General features: G+C 34.4%; 1 protein-coding gene across 1 annotated transcript; it reads right to left on the bottom strand.

Annotated features, from left to right (window-relative positions):
• Nucleotides 1–971: 971 nt before the first annotated feature.
• On the bottom strand, nucleotides 972–27,379 carry LOC120624327 (sodium- and chloride-dependent GABA transporter ine). Its single transcript, XM_039890792.1, has 9 exons — nucleotides 26,976–27,379; nucleotides 18,723–18,916; nucleotides 11,729–11,863; nucleotides 8,635–8,854; nucleotides 7,486–7,982; nucleotides 6,884–6,996; nucleotides 6,269–6,548; nucleotides 4,880–5,112; nucleotides 972–2,480 (listed from the first exon to the last, which is right to left on the bottom strand). Exons 1-9 carry the CDS (start codon nucleotides 27,377–27,379, stop codon nucleotides 2,370–2,372), a joined length of 2,187 nt encoding a protein of 728 aa, XP_039746726.1. The 3' UTR covers nucleotides 972–2,369.

Genomic DNA, 27,379 nt, shown 5'->3' with positions numbered 1-27,379 from the left:
CAAGTCATACGTCTGTTACTCTGAGATATGTTTATTCTATGTTGACGATAGTCAGACATATATATGTGGAAGCCTAGACTCATTTCTTCTCTTTTCTTCATGAGCCTGCATGGGCTGAGAACTTTTTATTCTATTTTTACAGTGGTTCTTTAAAAACTTTGACCCAACCACATGGAGAGTTTCTACAAGCCTGTTGTTCAAATCGTCAACTGAATTGCAGTCTAGTAATTTTTATATCAACATTTGAAATTATATGAACATTTGAAATTATATAAAAAATACTTTTATAGTAAAACCAACTGTGTTCTTTCTTCATTTAGAATTGTATTGGAAGAGTAGCCATCATAATATATTTTGTTCTAGGTAATAAACTTTCATATGCATTAAGTCCAAAAGTAAATTTTGTAGACCAAAATGAAAGACCCATGATTGATTGTCTGTGATATTTTTTTCTTATCATCGTATCAGCCCATTACCGGCCCACTACAGGATAAGGGTCTCCTCCCACAATGTGAAGGAGTGTAGGCCGTAGTCTACCACACTGGCCCAGTATGGATTGGTGTTTGTTACATAATGGTGTGTTAATCTGGGTACCTTATTTGCAGAAGACTATAATATTGAAGATGAGTTAACTAGTAGTGAAGATGAGGAGAGACCTTCGAATTGTGGCAGCCCAAAGAAGCGAAAGACATGAGATTTTCAACAACATTGTAAAATCATAACTTTAAATTTGGTTAATTTATTTTTATATCAAATTACCTACGTCTACAAAAGTTGAACCCATTTTTGTGAACTTAACTTATTAACTGTTTAATCTGCTTACAATTTTGCAGAGAAAACTATAAAATTACTGATGACTTTAAGTGCAGTGACTCATTTCCCAATCCTAGTTCAGCGATTTTCACATGTTTTTCTGTTAAAAAAGGAAACTGGTGGTTGCTTACTAATAATATTTAAAATAAAACACTGAATTATGTTGACTTCTGTATTCTCTCTTAAATATGTATCACATTTATTTTTTATTCACAACTTCAAGCATTATAACTTCTGAGCCGCTAGATCAGGATGAGGCCCTGATGATTAATAAGGGTCACACATCAACACAAGTTCTAAGGAATTTTAGCCACAGAATAGTTATAATTATTACGAGTACCTACCACTTACAGCAGTTTAAAACACTAAATTTTATTTACATTTTTAGTAAATATTTTCATACACTTTCATTTATAACTTGTACTAAAGTTGTACTCTAGAGTTAACACTAATGAAATTAATTTTCTTTTACATATATATTTTTACACATACTAGGGTAATTTCACTGTTGACTTAAAAAAAAGTTGTTACAATGTAGAATCAAACACTGTACTTAAATATTAGAATTCTTATCAGAAAGCATTTGTTTGGAATGTGTTTGATCACAGTAAGTATTATTGGGCAATAATACTTTATTTAAAGAACAAACTTAATAATACTAATGGAATGTCTTGATATCATGACTGAAAATTCTGTGTTTGCATGTGTAAGTATATAAACAATAGATTTCTAAAGTACTACGTTTGTTATAAAATTAAAGAATGACGCGAAGTATTAGATAATCAGAAACAGATTCGAGGCAATTGAGTTTAAAGATATGTTTTTTTTAATGTCAGGTAAGTACCGCTTCGTTAAAAATGTTTGCAAGGAGATAAAACAATTTTTACAGAATTAAAAACCCCGAAACTGTACTTGGTTTATACAGGTTGTGTCAATTCTATTTTTTGCACAATGTTCCTGAGGAGACATGCTAGGTATGCACTCGGTCAAAGTAATAGACACTTCAATCTGCATTTAATTCAGGTCTGCTCTTTGTTATGTTTCATTACACCAAATAATTAAAAGTATTAAATTTCTAAATAAATCGATTAATATTAACACAACCGACTTTATTAACACAATACTAACTTTATCTAATTTTGACATTGATATATTTATTAAGTAGAACAAAAGATAATAATACATTTAGTAGGTTTGATTAATCCACAAGCTATAGTACTTATAGCCACTCATTATCTTACTGCAATCAACAGATCTGTTTGAAGTCCACTGAAGTACCTATTTACCCTTTTTAGTTAAGAGTGTTATAAACTATGTCACTGTTACAAGAGCACACATTTTATATAGTTTGAGGTCGAGCAACAGACTCGTGAGTTATAGTACCTAAGTAAAGATAACTTATATGATGGAAATATTATCAACTTTTTGTCTTGTTTGATTTTGTTATCATTGTTTCTGTATCATTGTACTAGATGACACATGTTATACTTCAATAGGTACAATAGACCTTAATTATATCGATTCTTATCTAAAGTGCATCGATCTATGAGCGTAGACTAGGTGATCGTCACTTTATCGTCAGGGGGCTCAGATTCCGAACAGCATAAATCACAATCAGCAACGCCGCAATCACACAAAGAGGTTGGACGTATTGAATTACGTAGTTTCTGAAACAAAAGAATAGTACTCAAGCAAAACGCTAGGTATTTTGATAATACGACGCTTTGATAATAGGCACCTATTTCTTATTGGATAGAAACAGGCGTTACTTTACGGAATTCTATAATATATAATGAACATAAACCTTAATTTGCTATAAGCCGCGAAAAAGAAGCCGTTCCATTCAGTAATTCCCGATAGCGGTGGGTTACTATTGATTTTAATCTTTAACCAAACTAACTTCTTTAAATAAAGCTTGATAAGTTAGTAGGTACCTACTTAAAAATCATTTTAGGCTCATGTAGCCTTCATTCTATAGAAGTATCTAACCCGTAATTGATTTTGATATTGTTCGGTAGTGGAAAAATATCTGATATATAGATATTTTGTCTGGTCTGGTCTGGTGGGAGGTTTTGGTCGTGGCTAGGTACCAACAATTATTCATTGTAAAGTCAACTTCTCCTGAGGATGCTCCGGTTTCGGAGCGAAACGTGCGTAGAGTGTACGTGCGTGTGGCGTATAAGGATTGAAGAAATTATAAATTACACCATACAGATTCTCCTGCTTTTCGCGGAGTACCTATGAATGAATGAATACACTTTTATTGTACACCACATAAACATAACAAATTATAAGTAAAAATTTAACAAAAAGTATACAATTTGGCGGCCTTATCGCTACATAGCGATCTCTTCCAGGCAACCAAAGGCGTTAAAAACCGCTCAAGAACAGAGGTAGGTGGTGCATTTAAATAAACATATATATACAAATATAATTTTGGACCAGCCAATGCACAAGTTTAAAGAATTTGTTAAAACACATTTATTACAGCGAGGTTACTATACAATTGATGATTTTTTTAATGACAAGGTTGCTTGGAAGCATCCGGCTCCGCTTTCACCTCTCACGAGATAGAAAAATGAATGTTAAAATGCAAAATGTAAATTGTTGATGTTGGAAAAGAGCAACTGCTGAGTTTCTTGCCGGCTTCTTCTCGGTAGAATCTGCCTTCCGAACCGGTGGTAGAATCACTACAAACAGACAGACTTGACGTTTCAAAGGTGCTTATATTAGGCCTACTTGAAATAAATGAATTTTGAATTTGAATTTGAATATATACATATAACAAACTTACAATAAAATATATAGATAGTGATTATAATTAATATATACCTATATAATTAATATCAATAATAAATAAATATATACAATATTCTCAAACCACAAATAAAACAGAAGGGAATAGGCAAGTTAAAGATTTGCAGATGCAGACAAAAAATTATCTTTGACAAGTTTTTTAAAAATGGTAATAGACTGTGCCTCTCGGATTTCAAGAGGCAAGGTATTCCAAAGCTTAACAGCCTGAACAGTGAAAGATCGGTTTACTGTCTTCTGTATACACAGAAGAAAGATGAATTATGTGAAGGCACCCTTAAGATCAGCTTCATTACAGTACGGAGAACTTCACCAGGGCGACCAACGAACTCAAATTTTTCTTTTAAATAAGGTGGAGAAGAAGGAAAAAACAATACACAGTAGAGAATAGAAAGAATGTGCAAATTCCGGCGAAGTCGAAAAGGTAACCACTTGAGACGAGAGCGAAATGTACGTGGTCATATTTACGTAACCCAAATAAGAAACGAATGCTAATGTTTTGAAGTCTCTCAAGTTTATTTAACTGATCGTCAGTTAAGTTAACAAAGCTTGCGTCAGCGTAATCCAGAATAGGAAGAAGGAGAGTCTGTGCTAACATAATCTTGGTAGGAATCGGAAGGAAAAATTGAAGGCGACGCAAAGAGCCTAGAGTTGCAAAAGTTTTCCTGCTGACTTCCTTTAAGTGATTAGTCCAACTTAGAGTGGAATCCATAGTTACACCCAGATTTCTAACGCTTTCAGAGTACGGAACTATGAAGCTATTGAATTCTATGGGGGGCAGGGAAAACCAGTCAACTCTTGAGATTAGGTTCCGACTACCGATAATAATCACCTAAGATTTTTTAGGATTTACAGTGAGGCCATAGGATCTACTCCATTCCAGGATAACACTTAAATCTTTATTCATCCTTAAAACGGCTGTCGGAAGATTCATGAGAGATGTTTGAGTATACATTTGAACAACATCCGCATACATGTGATAGAGAGAAGAGTTTTTGAGTAATAGAATTAATGAAAACAGAAAAGAGTAACCTATATCAAATTAAGCTTAATTTTTATAATATAGGTACCACCCTACGGACAGTCTTGCCGCCAAGCGATTTAGCGGTCCGGTACGATAACGCGTAGTAAGGAGTGCTATACCCCAAACAGGTTAGTCCGCTACCATCTTAGACTTGCATCTTCAATTCTTCACAAAGTGAGATTGTAGTCGGGGTTTAATTTCTAGTGAAATAAAAAAGGAAGGACATACCTCTCTGAAACTGGTTCCAGGCGATCTGACTATCACTATAATAGCATACACTGGTATACATAAGAGGGAGACGCTAGCGATGGTCCAGCCAAGCACTTGTGCCCATGCCGGGTACTGATATTGCCGATAACTCGGAGGCATATAGTCCACTAAGCTAGCCACCCATAGCGCCAGTAACAGAGCCGGTGCTGCTATAAGCCAGCAAAACCGGAAATATAACGAAGGGCATTGACCTGGAAAAAAAAGAAAAATTATGCTTAATCTATATTTTAATTATCTACGTACTTCTAGCAGTTACGTATAAGAATTTATTCCTACTTGGGCAGAATTTTAAACCATACTAATATAATAAATTCGAAAATATTTTTTGTTTATTATCTTCTTCAGCCTAAACCACTGAACAGATTTCGATAAAACTTGGTAAGGAGATGAATTGTATTCTGGTAGTGCATTCTGGTGGTCTACGTAAGTTTTTTTTTATCCCGGTCATCAAAATATTTTAAAATATCCACAAGAACAAAGATTTAGCTAGCCATAAAATAAGTTATCTTTAAATGAAAATTAGTTGTATTAAGGACAGCGGTGATAGCGTTTTGGGTAAGAGCTCGACTTCACTTTCGGGGGGCCGAGTTCGAATCCCAGCTCGCACCTATAACTTTTCTAAGTTATGTGCGTTAGAAATATTCAAAATATCACTTGCTTCAACGGTGAAGGAAAACATCGTGATGAATCTTGCGTGCCTGAAAGTTCTACATAATGTTCTCAAAGTCCACCAATACGCACTGGGCCAGCGTGGTGGACTACGGCCTTAACCCCTTATCATTGCAGGAGGTGACCCGTGCTCTGTAGCGGGCCGGTAATGGGTTGATGTGATGATGATGGCAAGGTACCAAATCTACTTTAATGATAAGTTTATAGGTATATAGATAGGTAAAGCTGCTTGAAATATAATGATTTAATTAGATAGCTGACTGTGATTCCGTTTCAACCGTTTTACTTTTGTTCAATGAATATCAACGGAAGTTTAAAACAATGCAATTGTTTCACTTATTTTAACCTACATCCAAATTATTGGGAATTTTTGACGATGTCATCATCAAATCTAAAACGATTGAATTCTGAAATAGTGTTTATAAGCAATTGTTTCTCAGTTGATTAATAGATTTATGGCTTTTCAACATCCCAACTTTGCATTCTTTGGGATAAAAAGTAGCCCCATAATCAAATCATACGTAGCACTCGTAAATTCATTATCTCTGTGCGGGCAATCGCACCATGCCGATGTTGTTATGTCGCTGCGTGAATGTAAGCCAAGCCAACAGACTTTTTAATTAAAAAAAAAAAGTTAGGATAGTAGTAATTATTTGATATTCATCGTATAATGCTTACCCGTCATTTGTTTGATGTTCTTTGACAATCTGTCTACGCCATAAAACCATGCTATAGCGACCATTTCAAAGAACGCCAAATAGGTAATACTAAGTGAAGCAGCATAATAATCCATTAGTTGAAAAATATAAATGCCGCTGTGTATGATATGTGGTAAGCCGAATAGAAGAGAAACTGCGCAAACGCATAGCACCAGAAGTTCATGGTACACTAGTCGCCTGCGTATCATGTCAGGGAATCCATCTTGTATTGATGTCACTACAACTTCAACTATCGCAAACTGTAACAAAATAAATAAAACATGTAAATACACAATTAAAATAATCAAAAAACACGACTAAACGTAAACAAAACAAGTCAATATTTAAAATGGCTTCATATAGACGCCATTTTGAATATTCAAAACAGCTATAGCTGTCTATCACTCGGAATGATATGAAGATTCTTGCTAGCTCATACATAATGCGTATCTAAGGAGTTTCAAATTTAGAAACGTTCACAGTTTATACGTTTTAAATATATCTAAGTATTTAAAGTAATTCTTAATTTTTTATATAGATATGCATACGTAATTACAACATAAAAAAAATGTAGTGGTAAAATTATAGTACTTACCTGACTATTTAAACCGAGGCAGAGGAACATAAAAAAGAACAATACGGCCCAAAGTTGCGATGCGGGCATTTTTGCGATAGCCTGGGGATATACGACGAACAGTAATCCAGGACCTGAAAAGGATTAGGATTATGTTATGTAGTGTCTGAAAATAATATCGTATAAAAGTATCTACATATTCATTTTGAAAGCTAAGATAGGTACAGTTTGCCACAAAGACAAAAAGCCTATGAAAGATAGTAGGATGAGCATAACTATTAAACGACAATAACTCCACTAATTATATTTTAACATCTCGATAATTTATTCTTAAAATGAGATTAAAACATTTGTCTTTGAATATGAATAAAAATAGTAACCTAAAAAATTTAACACCTGTAATGTTTAATATCATCTGTAAAACTTATAATGATCATACGAGTATGTGGGAATAGGGTCCTTTATGGGCTAAATGTTATATTTACGTAAAAATAAAATTTTAGTAGTAATTTTTACACTGCGTAATATATATTTTGTGTTAACCGTCTATGGCAACCCTTAAAAGGTGTTTTAATTTACGCCAAAATTTCTGAATTACATAATATATCATGGGATATACTTACTATCAGCGATGACGTCTTTCACAGATGTGTTTTGCTCAAAGGCTATATTTCCGATTGTGGCAAAAGTGAATATGCCCACGATGAGACTGGTAACCGCATTGATTAATGACACTGCCAGTGTATCGTGGAGGAAGTTGTTGTCGAAACGGTTGTAAGAGGCAAACATTATCATGGATCCAAACGCAATTCCGATGGAATTGAAGATTTGTGAGGCGGCGTTCACCCAGGGCCTTGATTGTTTCAGAAGTTCCCAGTCCGGTTTGAAAAAAAATCTTAAGCCTTTATCAGCACCGTCGAGTGTTAGTGATCGACCAAGGAATACTATAATCAGTAAGAATGGTAAAGTTGTAGTGATGTATCTAACTTTCGCTGAGGATTTAATACTTTTCCATAGTGCGAAGTAAACCAGCACCCAAGCACAAACTAAACAAGCTGCCAACTCCCACCGCATGCCACCAGGATATTCTATACCGTCACTCATGCTTAAGACCTTTTTCCTGAAAGTATACGAATTCAAAATAAATGTTAAACACCATATTATTATAAACTAGCTGCCCCGGCGAACTTCGTACCGCGAATTTTTTTTTTGATCAGTGTTACATTTTAATACCTATTATCCTACTCAGGTCTGAGTGGAATCCAAAAAATCAAATATCATAAAAATTGTTTCTTGAGTTATAAATGGTGTAACTAACACAACTTTCTTTTATATATATAGATTTATTAGGGTTATTCGTAGAATATAACATCTAGGATAAAAAAAAAATGTACTTTAAGCCCGCGCCATTAAAGAATAGATTTATATATAAAAGGCTGCCGATATGAGGCCGGTGCAGATATTGTGTAATGAGAAAGTATAAATAATAAATTTATTATAAAGTAGGTAACTAATAAGTACTATTTATACAAGGCTAATCACAAAGCGGGTTTTAATTATGGCTATGGAGTATCATTATGAATCTGTGATAGTGAAAAACTGTTGTTCCAATACTTTTACATAGGTACTTATACAAAAATAACTGTTAAAACCTACGTTTTCACATAGAACGGTGTCAATTTTCAAATTTTAAAGTTGTGCTAACAGGAAATTAAATAAAAATAAGGTCTTAATAAACAAGTTAATAATTACTTATTAATAAAAATACTCACTCAAAAAATTGTTCTGTAGGTGTCTGGGATCCATTTGGTTTACTGATATTAGTATTATGGTTGGGAACCCAGCACTGTGGCGTATTCCATCTGTTTGAACAGCTTGCCCACGGCACCTCTGATTTAAATGATGTGAAGAAGTAATAAATTGCCCATGCAATAATGACTGCGTAGTACGTGGACATAACAAACGAAATCACCACGCTCGCAACACCAGCACCTGCAAATCAAACCGATCTTAAGACATCATAAGAACATTTTGCTACTGCGCGATTTTACGGAGGTTCATCATCGTATATTTAGATAAAAATTCGGCTTCCGTATGCTAGTGTTCTAGCCGTACAAAACGGTAAGTCAATTTATGCCATTTAGCAGAGGTCAGTAATTATTTTACTCCTAATGGTCGAAGCGTTCACCATAAAATGGGAAAATGGGAAAAAAATGTAACTTAGCAACATTCCGCGGGTGTAAAGTGAGACGTGCGCGGGGCGTTTTCACTTTGTCAATGAGGATTCTTTATGTTCTTAATTCAATGATTATGCTTATACATATATGTAGTTTGTAGATGTCTTTTGCAGTGTTCTAAACGTGAATAGAATCGACGAAAGAAGATTTTACTACGACTATTAAGAAAATGTGGTGGCTATTAAATGTTTTTTATTGGTATCATTGAATAGGCATGTCTTTATAAATCATAATTCTGTTATTTAAAACATTTTTTGCTAGGCTTCAAAGTTGGTGCTCAGTTTTAACACATTATGTCTGCTTTATCATCATCCTCAGACTATTGATAGTCCTAGCCACTGAGGGACTTCAGTCTGACAGACCCTGGAATCAAACTCAGGACCTCGTGCTGCTAGTACTTATAAGAACAGACCTAACGCTTTATACTACGAAACTAACGCACAGCAAAAACATAACTTATGCTCAAGAAATGTAATAAAATTCCTAAAGATTATTTTATTCCTGACTATAAGTAAAATAAGATTACAGTGAAAACTGAGCGCGCCTGATCTTCTGCTGCGTGACTTATATACAATTACCTATCACGACGTTCATATTATGACGCTAATAGTGAAAACTACTGGACCGTCACGCGTCTTTGTGGCTATCGATATAGTTGACAAATCGCGTTGATTGACCTTGCGTGAAAATGCAACTGCTTTTAGATGTCCAGAATGCAGGTTCCTCAACGGGAATATACCTACCTAACTGCTGTTCCTATTAGGTATTATAATATTTTTTTTATAGTAATAACTTGCTTCTGCCCGCGATTTCGTCTGCGTGGACTTCAGAATTATTTTTAAAGGTTCGTACGTTAACAATTTTTAATCCTACCACGGGACCTATTTGAGAGTTCGGTATAGAAAGAACATGTCTTTTTCCATGCGTTATGAAACAAAAGGAGTGTACCCACTTTAAGTTCAATTGATTTACTCTTTAGCACTAACCGTTAGTCTTACGATTTGAATTGTAGATACATACTCGTACATAGGTAAGTATATACCTAGCTCGGTATTTATACACTAGGTATACTTACCTATATTGATAATATAATCTGTAGACAGATAAAGGTAGGTAAAATATAAACATTCTAATAATCTACTATCTTTATACCCAGTTCCTTTTCCGTATGACAAAGCCAATTAATCTCGTTGCCTAAAATGTTTTTGATAAAGCATGACAATACGCAAATAGACGTTTTTCCATTCAGCAAGAAGCGTAAAATGGCTAGGTATATAATGAACAAGCTTTAAAACATAGCTATAGCCATTAGGCAGCTAGTATTCATATCTGAGTTTCGATATTTGAAAGAAAATTGGATTCACTCCATAGCTTAAAACTCAAAATATGTTTTCCGATTTGAAAAAGCTCAATAATATTGTTTTAAAGTAGGTAGATGCTTTCAGATTTACACTGCAGGTATCCAACTAACCTAAGGCTTTCACTGCTTTTCTACTTCATAAGAGTATTTTTTCGTTTTTAATTTCGTCGATAATTTTTACAAGCAAAGGTAATTTTTTACAAACATTGTAATTTGATTATTGAAACCGAGCTGGCGTGATCACGTCATCTTTGTATAATCTATTTAGCTGAACCTTATCTAACCTGTCCGTTTGGAATTCGGATAAAATGAGACGTCATAATGCGATTGTAAATATGGGTGCTATGATTGCAGTATGAGTTATAAGTCGTGGAAAGTCTGACTCAGACTGAAGAGTACTGGGACTGAAAAATACACTCGATTTGTTTACTTGGAAAGTTCTTCTGTAATACTTATAGAACTTGCCTTGTTTGATTTATTGGTTAGTATGTGGTTACTATGTTCTAAAAAGCGGTGATAGCCTTGTGGAGGACGGATCCCCGGAACACAACCCTTTTCGGTATTCACTTGCTTTAAACGGTGAAGGAAAACATCACGAGATGTTCACCGTTTGCAAACATGAGAGTTGTACGGTTAACCTGTTACAGGGTAAGGCAGTTATATTAAACCTACATCCGTAATTGAAAGCTTGCTTTCTAAGACCAAGGCCGTGGGTTCGATTCCCACAACTTGAAAATGTTTGTGTGATGAACATGAATGTTTTTCAGTGTCTGAGTGTTTATCTGTATATTATAAGTACTTATGAGTATTATGTTCATAAAAACATTCAACAGCTTAATTAGTTTCCATAACACAAGCTACGTTTCTTTGGGGCTTGATGGCGATGTGAGTATTGTCGTAGTATATTTATATTTATACATTTAATCGGTTTCTACGCGACATAGTACCGGAACGCTTAAGCGCTTGGCAGCACTTGTTTGTCGGTAGGGTGATTACGAGACTGCAGAAACCAACCACTAACTCATTAATTATTATATAGATCGAACCTGGGACCTGCATTCATAAAAGACCAATGCGGTCGCCATAGCGCCAGGGAAGCCGTCAAAACTTATAGGAAACCATGATTGATGATGACTAAAGTATAGGAAGATACATGACAATGTTTAATTTGTATATGAAAAATAACTCATTGTTTATTTTTTTATATGATTGTATATTATATGTGCCCTTGTACCAAATATTTGTCGCCATTGCGTAATGAAAGTTTACCTTTGAATAGCGGGCATATTTGTGAGAGCGCTCCGATAGGTCCATGAGCGGTGTATTGACCTATAGCCAGTTCCATGAAGAGCATAGGAATGCCGCATACTAGGAGTATTATGAAGTAAGGTATCAGAAATGCCCCTGAAAGAGAAAGTCAAGTTAGTTACAATTAAGTATATATATTAGTTTAAGTTATAGATAGGTACGTTAATTACTTAGTATTTAATATATGTAATATCTAGATTCTAGAGCTAGATATAGAAGTTTTCTCCCTTTTTTTTTTGTATTTGCATTTTTATTAGTAGAATAAAAGTAATAATTGATTCATCAGTCACGCGTAGTTTTTATTAAAATACGATACTGCAGCCAATTTCCTATAGTAAATAAATAAATCTAGTCAAATAGGTGAAGAAATAATCCTTCAGTTCGGTTTAGTAATTTTTCACAAATGATAACTGCCTAGTCGCATAATAAACCCTCTTACCCTAAACCTCGTAATTAAAAATACTAACTTAGTATATCTAAGAATCATACCTATTTTAATGATTATAGGGCCGGGCCTAGCTACTCAGTGTCGGTTTTTCAATAGCCAGTTAATAGTTTTTATCTAAGGAATTTTAGTATTTGACAGTTGATTTAAAGAAAATCAGCCAGTCAAATTGATCAGTCTTTATAACTAAGATTGAAATATTGGACCTTGATATTATAAGAAAAAGTGTATGTGTTAGTTTGAGGAACACAGAGGAAGTAAAAGAGTTGTACTATAATAGTGACATATAAATATAAAATATAATAAGAATTTAAAAAAATTAAAACAAATTCATGCAACCTAAGTTGCGTAAAAAAAGGTAGTTTATATTAAAGAGATCGATAGGTATTCACCACAGAATTAAGAACCTGTAGAAATCGCGTACACGATTAATATTGAAGCATCAAAACCACTTCACTTTAGCAGTGTTTCTCGAACAGGCGGTCAGTTAATTTAGCAGTTGACAGTAATTATTTTACCTCTAATTCTCTAAACGTTTACTATAAAATGAGGAAAATGGAAAAGTTTGTAAGCTAGCAACATTCTACGGGTGTGAAGTGAGGCGTAGGTAAGCGGCGCGTTTTTACTGTTGTTGAACACAAAGCACTGAATGCAATAATGGCTGAATTCTGAATTCCGTGGTATTCATTTATCTACTAATAGTAGACACTTTTATCTAATATTTTCTAGAAGCATTGTTAAGTGTTTATTGCCATCTTTGGTCTATCCGTGTCCTTGATATCAATAAGTTGACCTTATGGAATTGTCGTAATTAACCCAATCGTTAGGTCCGGTCGGGATGATAATTTAGACGTTTCGTTGATAGAAGGTGGGTTATCCTCTATCTTTTTGAACAGCTACTACCTACTAATATACTATCTACTTATATTTATTCAGTAAAATTGTATACTGGAACTATATTTAATTATGTAGATACCTACTTACTACTTTACTGTAGGTACTTCGTTAAGCTTGATTTTTAAAGTAGGTTATATTTATATAAGCCGTTATTAAAATCTTATTTCACATACAAATAAACTGTCGTATTCATAATATAAGTGGGTTGGTCGGTATGAACTTTTTTTTTTTTTTTTTTTTTTTTTTTTTCAAATAAAGCAATTACAATAAAATGGTTAGTATAAAAACAAGTAAGACTGTCAATTTTAATTTTTAATAGTAGTAAGTACCAAAATAATATAAACTATACGAGATCAAGTACAAAAGAGTCAGCCAAATAACTTCGCTAAAAAGTATTCTTTGAGTTTACGCTTAATGTTTTTAATATTTACATTTTGGATCAACGTTGAAGGTAGTTCGTTCATGAATCGCGGAACCAAAAAGGCGGTCTTACGCTCACCGTATGTATTGTTAGCGCGCGTAATGAGCATGCGGTTGGCATTCATCGTCCGCGTATGTACAGGATGTTCATTTTTCCGGAGTATCTTCTTATTAAAGAACTCATTTTTCAATAAAGTATATTTAAACTGTTCCTGAACAGGTAATGTTTTACAATGATTAAAAAGCCCTAGTTCATTACCGTCGTATTTAGATTTAATGGAATGTGAGACAATAGCTTTTAAAATTCTTAACTGTAAGCTATATATGTTATTGAGATAAGTTTTATAAGTACGACCGTAGCTACTGAGACCATATTGTACGTAAGTAAGAGCGAACGAGTTATATAGCATTAATTTGATTTTAAATGGAATCCGTTGATTTAAAAAAGTTATATTTGCGAGAAATTGCCTCAGTTTATTACATACGTAGTCTATGTGGAAACTCCAGTTGAATTTGCAGTCAATAGTAAGACCAAGATAGGTATATCGGTCGACTAGCTCAATCGAAGGGCACTTAGATGAATTATAATTTACACTGTGTAGACAAGCATGATCGTGAGCTATAATATTTTTAAAGGGAATGAATTTTAGATATGGTGATCTAATATGAATCAGTTTGGTTTTTTTCACATTAAGAACTAAGCCCGCATCGTGACACCACATGGTCAGGGTGTTAAAATCCATCTGCAATGCTTCACAGATCTTGTCAGGGTCCCGACCAGCAAAGATGATGCAAGTATCGTCCGCGAATTGGTAACATGAACAATGCTTTATACAGTTGCTCATGTCATTCACATACGTCAAGAAGTGCAACGGGCCGAGGACGGAACCCTGAGCCGTGCCTTCACTAACCACATGAGTGTCGCTGTAGGCGTTATCAATCCGTACACTAAATGTGCGTTTGCGAAGGTAGTTTGCGCACCAAGCGAGCAAAGGACCGCGGACACCACATGTTTCTAGTTTACTTTGAAGAAGATTATGGTTCAAAGTGTCGAAAGCGCGCGAGAAGTCTATAAACAGTGCAGGTACATGTTTTTTCTGGTTAAGCTGTTCATTAACTTCGTCAGAAAATATTGAGAGAAGATCTATTGATCCCTTTCCCTGCTGAAATCCATATTGGTTGCGGTAAATTACTTCGTTCTTCTTATAAAATGTATGAATTTGTTCGCAGACAAATTTTTCCACAATTTTGTCTACCGACGATAAAAGCGTGATTGGTCGGTAGTTTGAAAAATCATTGCGTTTCCCTTTTTTAAAAACTGGACGAACACATCCTTTTTTTAAATTTTCAGGGTAGAAACCGCTTTTGACACTGCTGTTAATTAGATTTGCTATAGCTAAAGAAATTTTATCCCTAGCCGTCTTTATGTGGCTAACCTTAATGCTGTCCGCTCCTGGCGCTTTACTTGAATTTAAGTTTTGAATAATCTTAGAAATTTTAGTGCATGTCGCTTTCTGAAATAAAATGGAGGAGTTCACTGACTTGCTATACAAACAAGGGTCCAATAGCTTGGAATTGCAGGTCGGAATTATCGATTTAACAGCCTTGTCGAATTCGTTTGCAAAACCATTAGCAATGGCGTTACTGGATAACCCCTGTGATTCAAAGGCTTTTAAAATGGAATCATCAATAAAAAAGGATACACGGCCCATCATTTCATTTATTAGTTTATAAATTTTTTTAGAGTTATTAAAGTTGGTATTTATACGTTTAACATAATATAAATTTCGTCGGTCTTCTGTACTTTATAAGCTTTATTACGTGATTTTATATAGTCTAATCTTAATTTGGCATCATTAAGATTTTTTTTCCACAAGCTAAACAGTTTATCCCTTCTATCGCAAAGTTTTATAATGTTAAAGTCAATCCACTTATCCGGTGTATTCATCGAAAACGGCTAAGAGCGGTAATAACAAAATTACGTTCTATATCTATGTATCCCATATAAATCGTGTATCTCAAAACTAATCAAAAAAGTCTGTTTACATACTAGGAAATGTTAAAAGAATGGTGATTACAAACACACTTCACAAGCAGGTATTATATTAAGTTCGGTTACAAAGGATTAAAAAAATTATGTATCAAAATAATTTACATTAAATTAAAATTTAAAATAATACTTGGTTAGCTAATTATGAATATAATATAAATTAATTTCTGTAGTTCGGCTTATTGGAAAATATTTTTTTTATCTCACTCTTTTTTGTCATGGTATAAAAAGAATTATGTTCAATTCGGGAACACACGCCGTTCTCACCCTGAAAATATGTACGCCCCCGCTACGCTCGTGCGTACAAATATCTTATGTGAGATTTGAGAATGGGGTGTTTAACACCGTCCGGTTTGTTTAACACCACTTTATAATCCTGTATACTCATACCTCATACTTAATGGAATGCAGCTATAATATAATAAATTTTGTTTGGTTACCAGCAGCTGTGCACCATAATAAGATCCCGTAGAACATTACTCAATGAAAGTACGCAAGTTTAGCTGTTTCAGCGTCGGTAAACTGCTAACTCTTTAGACTGCAAATATTTTTAATTATTTTCTAGTCTCAATAAGTTTAAACCATTGATCTTACATAATTTTAGATAGTTTATCTGCTCATTGTCATATCACGTTTTATTTAATCTAATCATTTGCAAGTAAAGGTGTGACACGCAAATAAGTCACTGTTCTTTGAATTTTGAAGTCATCGGACTTCACCCACAGTGAGAAGGGCTTACACCGTAGTCCACCACGCTGGCCTAGTGCGGGTTGGTGGACTCCACGTGGATTATTTGAGCACGCGTTTAGAGTTTATACATTATCCACCAAACTCATATCGTCATGATTGCTGACTCGTTTTTCCGAACTTAAATCCCATGCTATGAAAGTCAACAAAATGCCTACATCAGGTGTAATTATACTTCTATACCCATCCTAACTGTTGCCTAGGACTTCGTCCTTCTTTCGACTTCTTTTTAGATCATCCCGTAGGAACAGTTTATTTAAAAGATGTGAGGCAGTAGCAGCAGAAAAAACTACTCGATTGCGCTGGGTAAGCAATGTTAACTGGCATCAGTAAATGGATACTACCAATTTTAGTATCCAGCGAATAGTAACCGTAAAATTATGAGACAACAACGTAGGTACTCTTCCTTGACTAAATTAAAAAAGAGAAAATACGTTTTCCTTAAAAAGCATTCAATTTAGGTGTACTTCCACAGATATTTTTAAGTTCATGTAAAAAAAGTCTTTCAATTAAGTGTGGCTCTAAAAAGAACTTGTCATAAGTACATTTTTTGTACTTGCGATAACTTTGAAATAAAATGTAGGTACGTTTAATGAATTAAACAGTATTTTACTGCTATATAAATACACTTGATGATAAAACGATTTATTTTTATAAGAATTAATAGTTTGCCTATTATGTAAGTATATCCTCGTGGCCAATATGGCATTGATTTATTTAATGTGGTTAAAACCGCGGGGAACCCCTACCATTATTATAATACTGTGAAGAAAGTATGTTTCAGTTATAGATATTTTAAACTTGATCCAAGATGACCAGATATACGCCTTACGTGTAAACGAATCACGACGATATCGTATCACTTGATATCTCGAGAGGTCGTTTGCGTGGCGTGACGTATCTACTTACAGAAGTCATCAGTTGTAATTTACACCAGTGTGCAGTAGTGAACTATCTGAGTGCAGCACCGGATTTACTGAGAGAGCCTATTTCTTAATCCACTGCTTACTATATTTTGAATTAAATACCTAGAAAAGTTTAAAACTAAAATATCCTAAGTAACGTATTATCGGACTAAAAAATGCGTGTGAGTAGAAAAAAAGCATTTTAATCCCTTACAAATCGCTATTAGAAATCTTAACTATACAGGTTTTTGAGTTGTAATATGCTGCTCACAAGTCACAGTTTCAACTTGTCCTTCGTATAAGTAATAAAGTTTCAGTGTATTACGTCCGTGCCTACGCTACCTTCCAAATTTGAAAAGTATATTAAGTGGTCGGGTGTTTGGTAGACCAAAAATAATAGATTAACTTTGGGTCATCACACGTCTTCCTGTATTAGAACCAATGACATTATTAAGGTTCCAGATGGAACCTTAAGACCGCAGTTTAATGAAAAATGAATAGATACAAAAGCCCAAGATTAAAATCCTTCAAAATTTAGAATTTTCAGAGCAAAATTAAATTCCAATGTCATGCTGTGCACGACTTCTTTGTGACTCCAATGATCTCATTGAAGTAAATTATCTAATTTACTTAGCGTGTGCGGACAATTCGTGTTAAATTATTTTTCACGAGCAGAGTTTGTTATGTGTAGAAATATGTTTATTCGCAACTACGTATCTACTTAAATAAATAAATTGGTCACGAAGCCATCGGACAAATATGTAATAGCAGGGTGTGTCTTGTTAGCCAGGTAGTGCTAAATAGTAATAATAGTGCTATTAATAAGTTAGTTGCGGGAGATTAATAACACGTAGATGTGTGGGCCAGCTACTTAATTATAACATTTTGTGTCAACCTTTTTATTACGTAGAATACCTACTTAAATATACCTGATGTGTAGGTACAAAGTATATTTAGGTATGTACTTATGGAATTATTTAGATAAGAAGATGTCATTGCGTAACCAGCATAATCGCTTATAATTATAGAGACAAACACGACGGAGGCGGAACACTAAACTAGATTCACTTGTTTAAGTAAATGCCTACATATTATATTATATCATATTATAATATGACGTATGTATCTAATAATGTGAGAATGGTCAAACCGTCACATAGGTATTTAAACTTTGCAAACTTATGTAATGTTTGAATTATAAATATTACCACAACAATACATGAAATAGCAGAAATAGGTTAGCAAATTATGTTATGTTATATATAATATATATGTTTCTTAGTTTGAGAATAATAATCTTTCTTTTAAGAATTATGTTATCTCCTAATAACGAAATTCATAAAACACTTATGTACCAAGATGAATGGTAAATATGTATATCTTTTTTAATGTTTTTTTAATCAAGTGATTTATATTTTCTCTGTTTTTATTGTAATCAATAATTCAATGACATGTGAATTATCATTTAATATTGAAAATGAGTTTTCTCACCTCCTCCGCTCTTGTAGCAAAGATAAGGGAACCGCCATACATTGCCAAGGCCAACAGAGTAACCGACGCAAGCCAGCACAAATTGTATCTTATTAGCCCAGAATGGTCTTCTTGGTTTCAGGTGCACGGTCTCCGCATCTTCTTCCTCTTCGCCACAGTCACTATCATGGGACGCAGTGTCTTCATCTGGTGGCCTGTCAAACAATTTACTAATTAATTTCTAGAAAATATAATATTGAAATACCTACCTACTCTATTACCAATATAATAGAAGATTTAAGCGTTGTACAAGGTAGTGTGGTTTTGTCAATGATTGTTAAATTGTTAAACGATGTTGGGAAAGAGCAACTGGACGGGTATTATGGAAGGCTTCTCGGTAGAATCTGCCATCCGGAGACAAGGTGGCAGAGTCACTACAAACAGACTTACTTGACGTTTCTTTACGTTTAACTTGAAATAAATGAATTTTGCATTTTTAATTTGAATTTTGTCACTTGTATTATTTTATAGTGGTTGGTGCCTTGTTTTATTTCAAAGATTGCTTTTGTCACGATCTTGACCGAACTAGGTGATTAGGCTTTTAATCTTTGTTATTGATTATATAGTTTTTAAAGTGTCTCTATAACTAGCCTCGATTGGCAGTCAGTTGTTTTTAAGTTAAAAATAATATCTTGCGCATGACCTCCTCTAACTCTCACTTCTTTCTTTTACGTCTATTTGGGTACATCATTAAAACTGTGCGGTGGAACAAAAATGGACATTGTACGAAAAGACAGGCAGACATAAACCCAGAAGGATAAAGTTCTACCTTCTTTCCTTACATAATGCAAAACTATAGGCGTGTCCAATATTTAGAGCATTAAGAAAATATATATACACACCTGGACAAATACATGGACATTTAAAGTTTCAGTTTAAAAAGTTTAGTTTCTAAGGTTATTGCGGATGAGCCACTTACATTAGCAATAGTTGGTTTGGCACCGGTAACTTTTATGATCACTGGCTACCCAGCGCGCATTTTTATATAGATTTATAGGTGTGTATTAAATTTTAAAATATCTTTTGAAGAGTTTGTATTTGAACGTCCTAATACAGGAATTACAGGTCTTAGGTATGTGAACAATTATTTTTGCGTTAGTACTAAATATACGTTAAAAGTTTCACCAAGTTCAATACACATTCTTCCATTTTCTCGAGAAAATAATCACATGCGGACCAAAAACGTAAACGTTTGGGAAAACGCGCGACACAGCTATATATAAAGCCGAAAGTATGTTTGATGTCCAGTCCAATTTTAAACATTTTATTTTGTTAGCTAAATGCAGACTGATTTATGTAACAAAATAAAATGTTCAAAATTAGACTGGAGATCTACGTATACGTAAAGGTACTTGTATATATGACTTATTTGTTATAAGTATGAGGAGTAGATTATATACTTAAACATATGTGGATCAACATCCTAAAATTACGTAAAAAGGGCAAACATTTTTTTTAAATACAAGACAACCGAATATGTGGTCGGTATAATATTTTTTGCCTCCAAACATGTGGGTTTAGATTTAGTTAACCTAGATAATTTTCAGTGACGTGGTTTTTTTTGAGTAATAAAGAAATTTTCCCGTTCCCGCTTACTAATTTTAACGAGATAAATTATTGATAGTAGTACTTAATTCAAAAGCGTTCTAGCCCAAATGTGCTTCAATAAGATGGCTAAATATGTTTTATTTATTTGTAAAGGCACGAATGGGTTTCTGCTTCTTAATAACTGAAACATTTCATACTTTGAATTCAGATATAAAAATGTCATCCCTATACATTTTATTTTCTAAAAAAGGCGAAACAGTCATTAAAACCTATTATTTTTGCTTTATCGTTTCGGAAGGTTTTATTGTTTCAGTGAGAACTTCTTGAACCGCTATGAAAAGCACTTTGAAGCTTGCTATACCTGATTTTACCTAATAAACATGCGACTAGGCTAATCTAATAATATTCTAATCTGTATGTTCCAACTGCTATAAAAACGGATAAGCTGTTTGTTTTAGAGCTCGTTTTACTGCGATTAAAGTGAGATCATGAAGAGCTTAAATGATTTGCTGACGTGAACGACTTACGTCAGAATATTTTTACTACTAACCCATTTAAGTTTTTTGCCCCAAAACTTGGAATCGTAAAAAGGAATGAAGTCGCGGCCCACTACAGAACACAGGTCTCCTCGACCGTGGGAAGGGCTTAAGCCGTCTCGGCGTCCACCACGCTCGCACGTCCACCCAGTGTGGATTGGTGGGCTTCCCACGTCATTGAAAACCTCATGAAGAATTCTCAGGCATAGAAGCTTTCTAATATATTACTATATATATTTTTAATTACTTAAAACGTACATAGCTTGGAAAAGTTAGAGATGCGTGCTGGGATTTCAACTTGGTCCCCCGAAAGTTAAGCCGAAGTCCTAACCACTAGTCTAGCCTATGCCAGTTTTCACTAAAACTTGGCATCGCCTAAGTTTAAAGCTAAAAGTTTAGAGATAATATATTATAGCAAATTAAGCTAAATTTTCATAATAAATTATTAGGCATTTGATTTGATAGACGTTTTTCATATTTAGTTTATTTATTTTGAGAACTCTCTTGGCTCGCAGGTTTCCACACGATTTTTTCCTTTACCGAAATATTTAATCCCTTCAATTATAAACGGACATAACGCCGGAAAGTTAGAGTTGCGTGCCGGCGATTGAACTCGGTCTCCCGAAGCCGAAGCCTTACCCACTATTACCGCTTGGACGTTATCTTAAACGGCACTAAAGAGGCAAGGTGGACGCCGCTATTCGGCCATCCCCTAAAAGTATTCACACGACAGTTAAAGTATAAGTTATTTTTTATTTTTGTTTGAAAAACGAACGCACAGGTTAATTTAAGAAGCATGATACGTAAGGTGAATATTATAATAATTAGGTAGGTACTTATCTATGAGGTGAAGGAAATAAGTATTTTTCTCGTTACAAAAGTGTAGGTTTACGTAGATCAAATATGTATTTGGGGATTTGATCTGTCAACTAACAAATACAAATAGGTAAACGTACCTATTTAAATTATCAAAAAGTCTGCGATAAGAATGAGAACATGATCAATTGTATCCATGTTTTGTGCGAGATACGCGGGAGCAGATAAAGTGCAGTCTTATCAGACGAAACTGAAGGTCACGACGATGATGGTTGGATTCCAAAAAAATTTAACGGTTTAAAGAAACATTTTTTTTTTTATAAAATTTTAATTGGGCACGGATATGTTTATTCGATCATATAATAATTTACATGACTGAACTTCATAATTAAAATAATACTTTTAGGAATGTAACAGCCAAAACTTACTGCTAGTCCCCAACAGACTTGCAATCATCTGTTGTTAGCTGGCAAAGAAGACTCACTTTACACGTTAAAAGTGCCTGTAATTACACCGGCAAACACGCCCTTCGAACTAGAACAGAGAAATGCTGGTTGGCAGCAGAAACAAGCATGGCGGGTTTACTTCCCCGGACGACCTCTGTCACAAAAAGCTTCTACGACTACGGCAGCAACACAGATACAAATATAGTTTCATCAAGACCTTCCTAATTAAGTATTTGCCACATTTTAAAAAGCAGGCAAACGTTACGCTTTTATTTATCGTTTTACGTGCATAGTCAGAATGTATGTAATTAATTTAATAATAATTGAGGATATTATGACAAAAAAACCGCTGGTAGTCCGCTCTACTAAATGAATGATATCAAACGGGTCGCAGGCAGTGGGCACAAGACCGTGGAATTTGGAAACTCCACAAAATAACTAGATATGTTCAGCAGTGGACAATATTACGTACATGATGATCTATACCTACGAATACATGTAGGCAAGTAGTAAGCTTATGTACCTATATTTTTTAAAGAATATTTGCCATTAGATCTGCCTGCAGTTTCGCTCACGTGTTTTGCTTGCTAATGCCATAATCCTTACTTTTATAGTAAATGCTAAAGTGCTCTGTAAGTTTTGTTGTTTGGCCTTGCCAGGGCTAGCAGAGGTAGGAGAGAAACATTATATCGCTAGCACGGCTAGCATGGGCAGGACACAATTATATCCCCGGGGAAAGGATATAAATTTATCTACTCCTACAGCTTTATCAACTCTCAGAGCACTGGCGCGCAAGTGGAAATAATATCCTAATAATATGTGTTTTAATAAACGGGGATAAACTTCTCCTATTCCATTTTCCAGTGATTTAGCAGTTTGTTGTTTTTATCTTCCCCGGACGGATACATACAACAAAGTGATCCTACGAGGGTTCGCTTTGTCCATTAAGAGGTTTGAAATCCTAAAAATAATGAAAAAGTCGAACAAGGATTCAGGAAGTGTATTCAATCAATATTATCGTCAATAATGTTGACGTGTCTGCAGTGTGCCATAGTTTCATCATGCCGTCCGTTACAACCTCAAATAAAGGCTTGTAATCGACTTGAAATTTGGAATAGTTTTAGAAAATTTTAGTTTTTTATATTTTATTATTGTATTATTTTATTATTACAAAATAAAATGTCCTTAAACTGGACGGGTTACTAAATTGAGTGGGACTAATGAAAGGGTTCATCTGTATGTGCGTTTAATTTATTAAAAGTAGGTACTTAATTTTTTAATCTCATCGAAAAATTACGAAAGAAACACTATCTAGTAACTGTATCTCCGAAGATTGCAAAGCGACTTCCACAAATCTTTAACTTGCACAGTTTATTTTTGCAAAAAAATTGCCCAAATGCTAGATCGAGACTATAACGCGGAGTTACTAGATTCAATTGTACCTATTAATAAATAATAAGGTAGGTATTATAATTATAAGGACTTCATTTTTACACTGCATAGTTTTGGATAATAGAATAAAATAGTGTTGATAGTATTGCTATATAAATATTAACTACTACTACTTTCTTTAAAAATAATCTAGGTTTTATCGAATATTTTTTCAAACAAATAACTAATTATACTTTTCCTTTCAAGGTACGACAGCCTCGTTGTGGGAGACTTGACGCGCTTGACGTTTTTATAACTATGGAATATGGAGGGTAGAGGTAAGGAGAGTCATCTGTGTATATGAAAAAGTGTCGTCAAAATGTATTAAATTAGGATGGCGCCACATTTGCATCAGGGTAACTCTTAAAAGAAGCGCCAAATATAAATATTGTTAGAGTAGGCTTGGAAAATAAATAAGGAAGTATGGAGATACAAGGAAGTAAGGTTATATTTACCACAATATTTTGTACAACGTAAGTTGTTGAAATTCTCAATAATTAACTACTTTAGTCGATAATGACATTAAATTTTTTAACTCGGCATACTTCAATTCATCTACGATTGCTACATTCATACCATACCCTGTGCATCCACCAGCGCCATTGTGGAGGATTTTTGAACTGTTATTTAGCGCATACACTGGACACTTTTTCAACTTTTCTCCCATATAAGATGACTCTCCTTACCTCTACCCTCCATACTATGGAAGCATACCGTTCATACTTGACACGCACCCTGATACCAGCTATTACGTTGATATAATACATACGAGAATATTATATACGGTGGATTTCTTTGGATGAATTCAATAAGAAATACCTTCTATAGAAATATGACGTAAGCAATAAGTAGGAATTGTTTATTGGGGATACCCAAGGGGGGTTAAATAGAAGGTAACTGCATAGGTACGACGAGATAGGCTTTCACGTAAATGACACCTATGTATGCAAGGACATTAATTTTTCATCTAACAAATTTTGCTTACATGGGAGTTAGGATTATAGATAGTACCTTAAAAAAAACGACCAAGTTTTCACGTTTAAACATCAGGAAAAATGGTTTTCATACAACTTATCTTTGCTTCTTAAGGTAGAGCAGCGCTGCCCATCTCAAAAATAAATGTTTTGTCACACTTTTGTAATCTATAAAATATTGTTTTGCAAATCTACGTAATCGCGATATTGAAGATAAGGTACTATGAAGGCTTATCTGTATATACCTTATCAAACTTCTTTCAGTAATATTTTTATAACTTACAGTTAAACTAGTGTTGCCCAAATTCAGTCTTGGTCTTGCAGTCTTGGTCTTGTTCTTGCGTTTTTGCAAGACCAAGACCAAGAACAAGACCGCGTATTTTTAGCAAGACCAAGACCAAGACTGACCGTGCAAGACTTGAGCAAGAACAAGACATAGCCTGCAAGACTCTTGCGTCTTGCAGCTAGGACTTAGCGCTATTTCACGGAGTAGTTAGGTGTAACAGTTCGGTGTATAGGTAGGTAGGTACGCTTAGGAATTCTATGAGACGCAAAAAACTATATCAAAGAATATGAAAAACTGGACCTATGCGCATTACGACTAATACCATAAACATAACGAATAAAAAAATATCTATTAAAATCAAACTGAGTGCATGCATAGTTATGTTTTAACCATCGGCACTTTGATAATGCGGCATCAAAGGTTTTGTACTTACTTCTCAAAGAAATTTGCCGCTTTTCGGAAGTACATGGTTATGATACACGCGCCGGCGGCTTCTTTTGAAATCTAAAACAATCGTTGCCGCCGCGCCGAAATCATAACATTTGACACTATTCATGCAAAATAATTTCGAATTTTAAGAGTACCTACAGGTGTTCCAAAGAATAAATAAGTTTCAGATTGGTGATTTTAGATTGGTGGAGGACGCATGAGACAGAGTATCCGATTTTATCGAAAATGGCCCGTGATTTTCTCTCAATACCTGCAACTTCAGTACCTGCTGAGAGGTTATTTTCTAAAGAATCATTAGTAATTAGAAAACATAGAAATAGGTTAAGTGATGAGTCAGCCAGATGGTTACTTTGTATTAATTCTTGGTCAAAAGAATTGATATAAAGTATCATAACCTAATGATAAAGCTGTTGATTTGTGTTGTATTTTATTTTTTATTCAAATAAATGATAAATCGTAAAACTCTTTTATTAAATTTCTTATAAGTTGAGGGTTCAATCTCTTTCTAGACAGATAAGTATTGTTCTTTAAAATACAGTCAAGTTATTGTAATTAATTTGTTTTTTTACATGTTTTAGCAAATGTAAGCTTATAAATCATAAATGTTTATTAAGAAACAGTTACTTCCATGGAAAACGACATATAGGTCAGTTGATTTTTCGAATTTCTTATCAAATCTTCAGTTATTTATTAATCTGCTTGATCTTTACTATGGCTATGTTAATTCAAGCTCACAATGTTCCAATTCTAATACGTTTTTCTAAGATTTAAAGTAAACTTTAATAAATAGTGAGAGACTAATAGGTAATTGCAAGACTTGCAAGACTCTTGCTGCAAGACCAAGACCAAGACCAAGACTGGGAGCGCAAGACCAAGACCAAGACCAAGACCAGGTGTATTGGCGCAAGACCAAGACCAAGACTGGCTAAGTCTCGTCTTGTTCTTGCATTTGGGCAACACTAAGTTAAACAGATAGTAACCCGACCTTCCTATTGTAGATAGTGTATGTACCTTACTCTTTATTTACGGAAAATACATAAAATTAGGTCCGTGAACTAACATTTTGAGTTACTAATGAGTACTTAGTTACATATTTAAGAAACTTACGAAAAGGCATATTTAAGCTTTAATACTTAGTGTGTATTTGTGTAGGTAAACGATATTTTTAAAAATATTGCTAAAATAAAGACTTCAAAATATTTTACGGAAATTAAATCATTAAATATTAATATTTTCCCTCATCTCACGCTTGGAATTGTATGCTCTTACGTTTATGTCAATGGTCCACTATGTACATGTTTTTTTATAAATGCCATAACAAGTAATACCTAGGAGTTATAGCGTAGCAAATACTTTTATTCCACATAGGCTTGCGCCTTCCAGGGTATCTTCTTCCCTTTCTAGCGAAGAAATAAAACATTGGTAGAAAGATATATCCCAGAAGAACGATAAAACTCTGCTACTCTACCCTACTTACCTTGGTTATTGCATGATAATATTTTTGAGGTTATACTGACTGCTGACACAATTTAGATGCTTTCTACTTATTAAAAAATGCGTTTGCCTTTAACCTAGAATTTAGTTAAATAAGCATAGTTTTAATGATTTCGATGTTCCAGATAAGGGGCATCTACCTATATTAAACGAGTAACCATGCAAAAATGTTTTACAGTTGGAACAATTGAATAATCGTCTTTAGAGGATGTGACATCCGGAAATATACTCACGTAGGAGGACGTACTAGATGAAACAGTTCCGTCGGCGATGTAGGAACTCGTCGTATGACCATTTTTCGCCCATCAGTACATCCCATTCCGATTGATGCGAGAGAACGCACGGAAGGAGCATAATGATTTGTTCCACTATCAGAACCATCTGGGTATGCAGTCACCTGGTCATAAGGGCGTAGACTTCTCGCGGACGCGGCACCAGAAGCAACATTTATATCTCTGATTTTGTGTGTGTCAGTAAAACTTTTGACTTTGCGAATTTGTCCAGAGGGCGTTAAAATAGGTGCTGGAGAACTTGGATCGAGAAGTTTCAAGCGTTCATGGTCTAGATCCTCGAACTGGTCCACGCGTATTGCCACGCTTGGCAAGGCGCCTTCCGCCGAGGAATCGGCTTTATTCAT

Source organism: Pararge aegeria, chromosome 6 (assembly GCF_905163445.1).
Source record: "Pararge aegeria chromosome 6, ilParAegt1.1, whole genome shotgun sequence".
Taxonomy (NCBI): Eukaryota; Metazoa; Arthropoda; class Insecta; order Lepidoptera; family Nymphalidae; genus Pararge; species Pararge aegeria.
Note: the sequence above shows the minus strand (reverse complement) of the source record. Positions and strands in the feature narration are given on the sequence as shown.

Bases quoted from the DNA above. Each gene is read 5' to 3' on its own strand.
- LOC120624327 (XM_039890792.1), bottom strand. From the start codon at position 27,379: ATGAATAAAGCCGATTCCTCGGCGGAAGGCGCCTTGCCAAGCGTGGCA. The intron at 18,917-26,975 runs GTGAGTATATTT...ATTGTTTGACAG, and splicing joins CATCTAGTACGTCCTCCTAC to GCCACCAGATGAAGACACTG. The intron at 6,549-6,883 runs GTAAGTACTATA...ATTTTGTTACAG, and splicing joins GCCTCGGTTTAAATAGTCAG to TTTGCGATAGTTGAAGTTGT.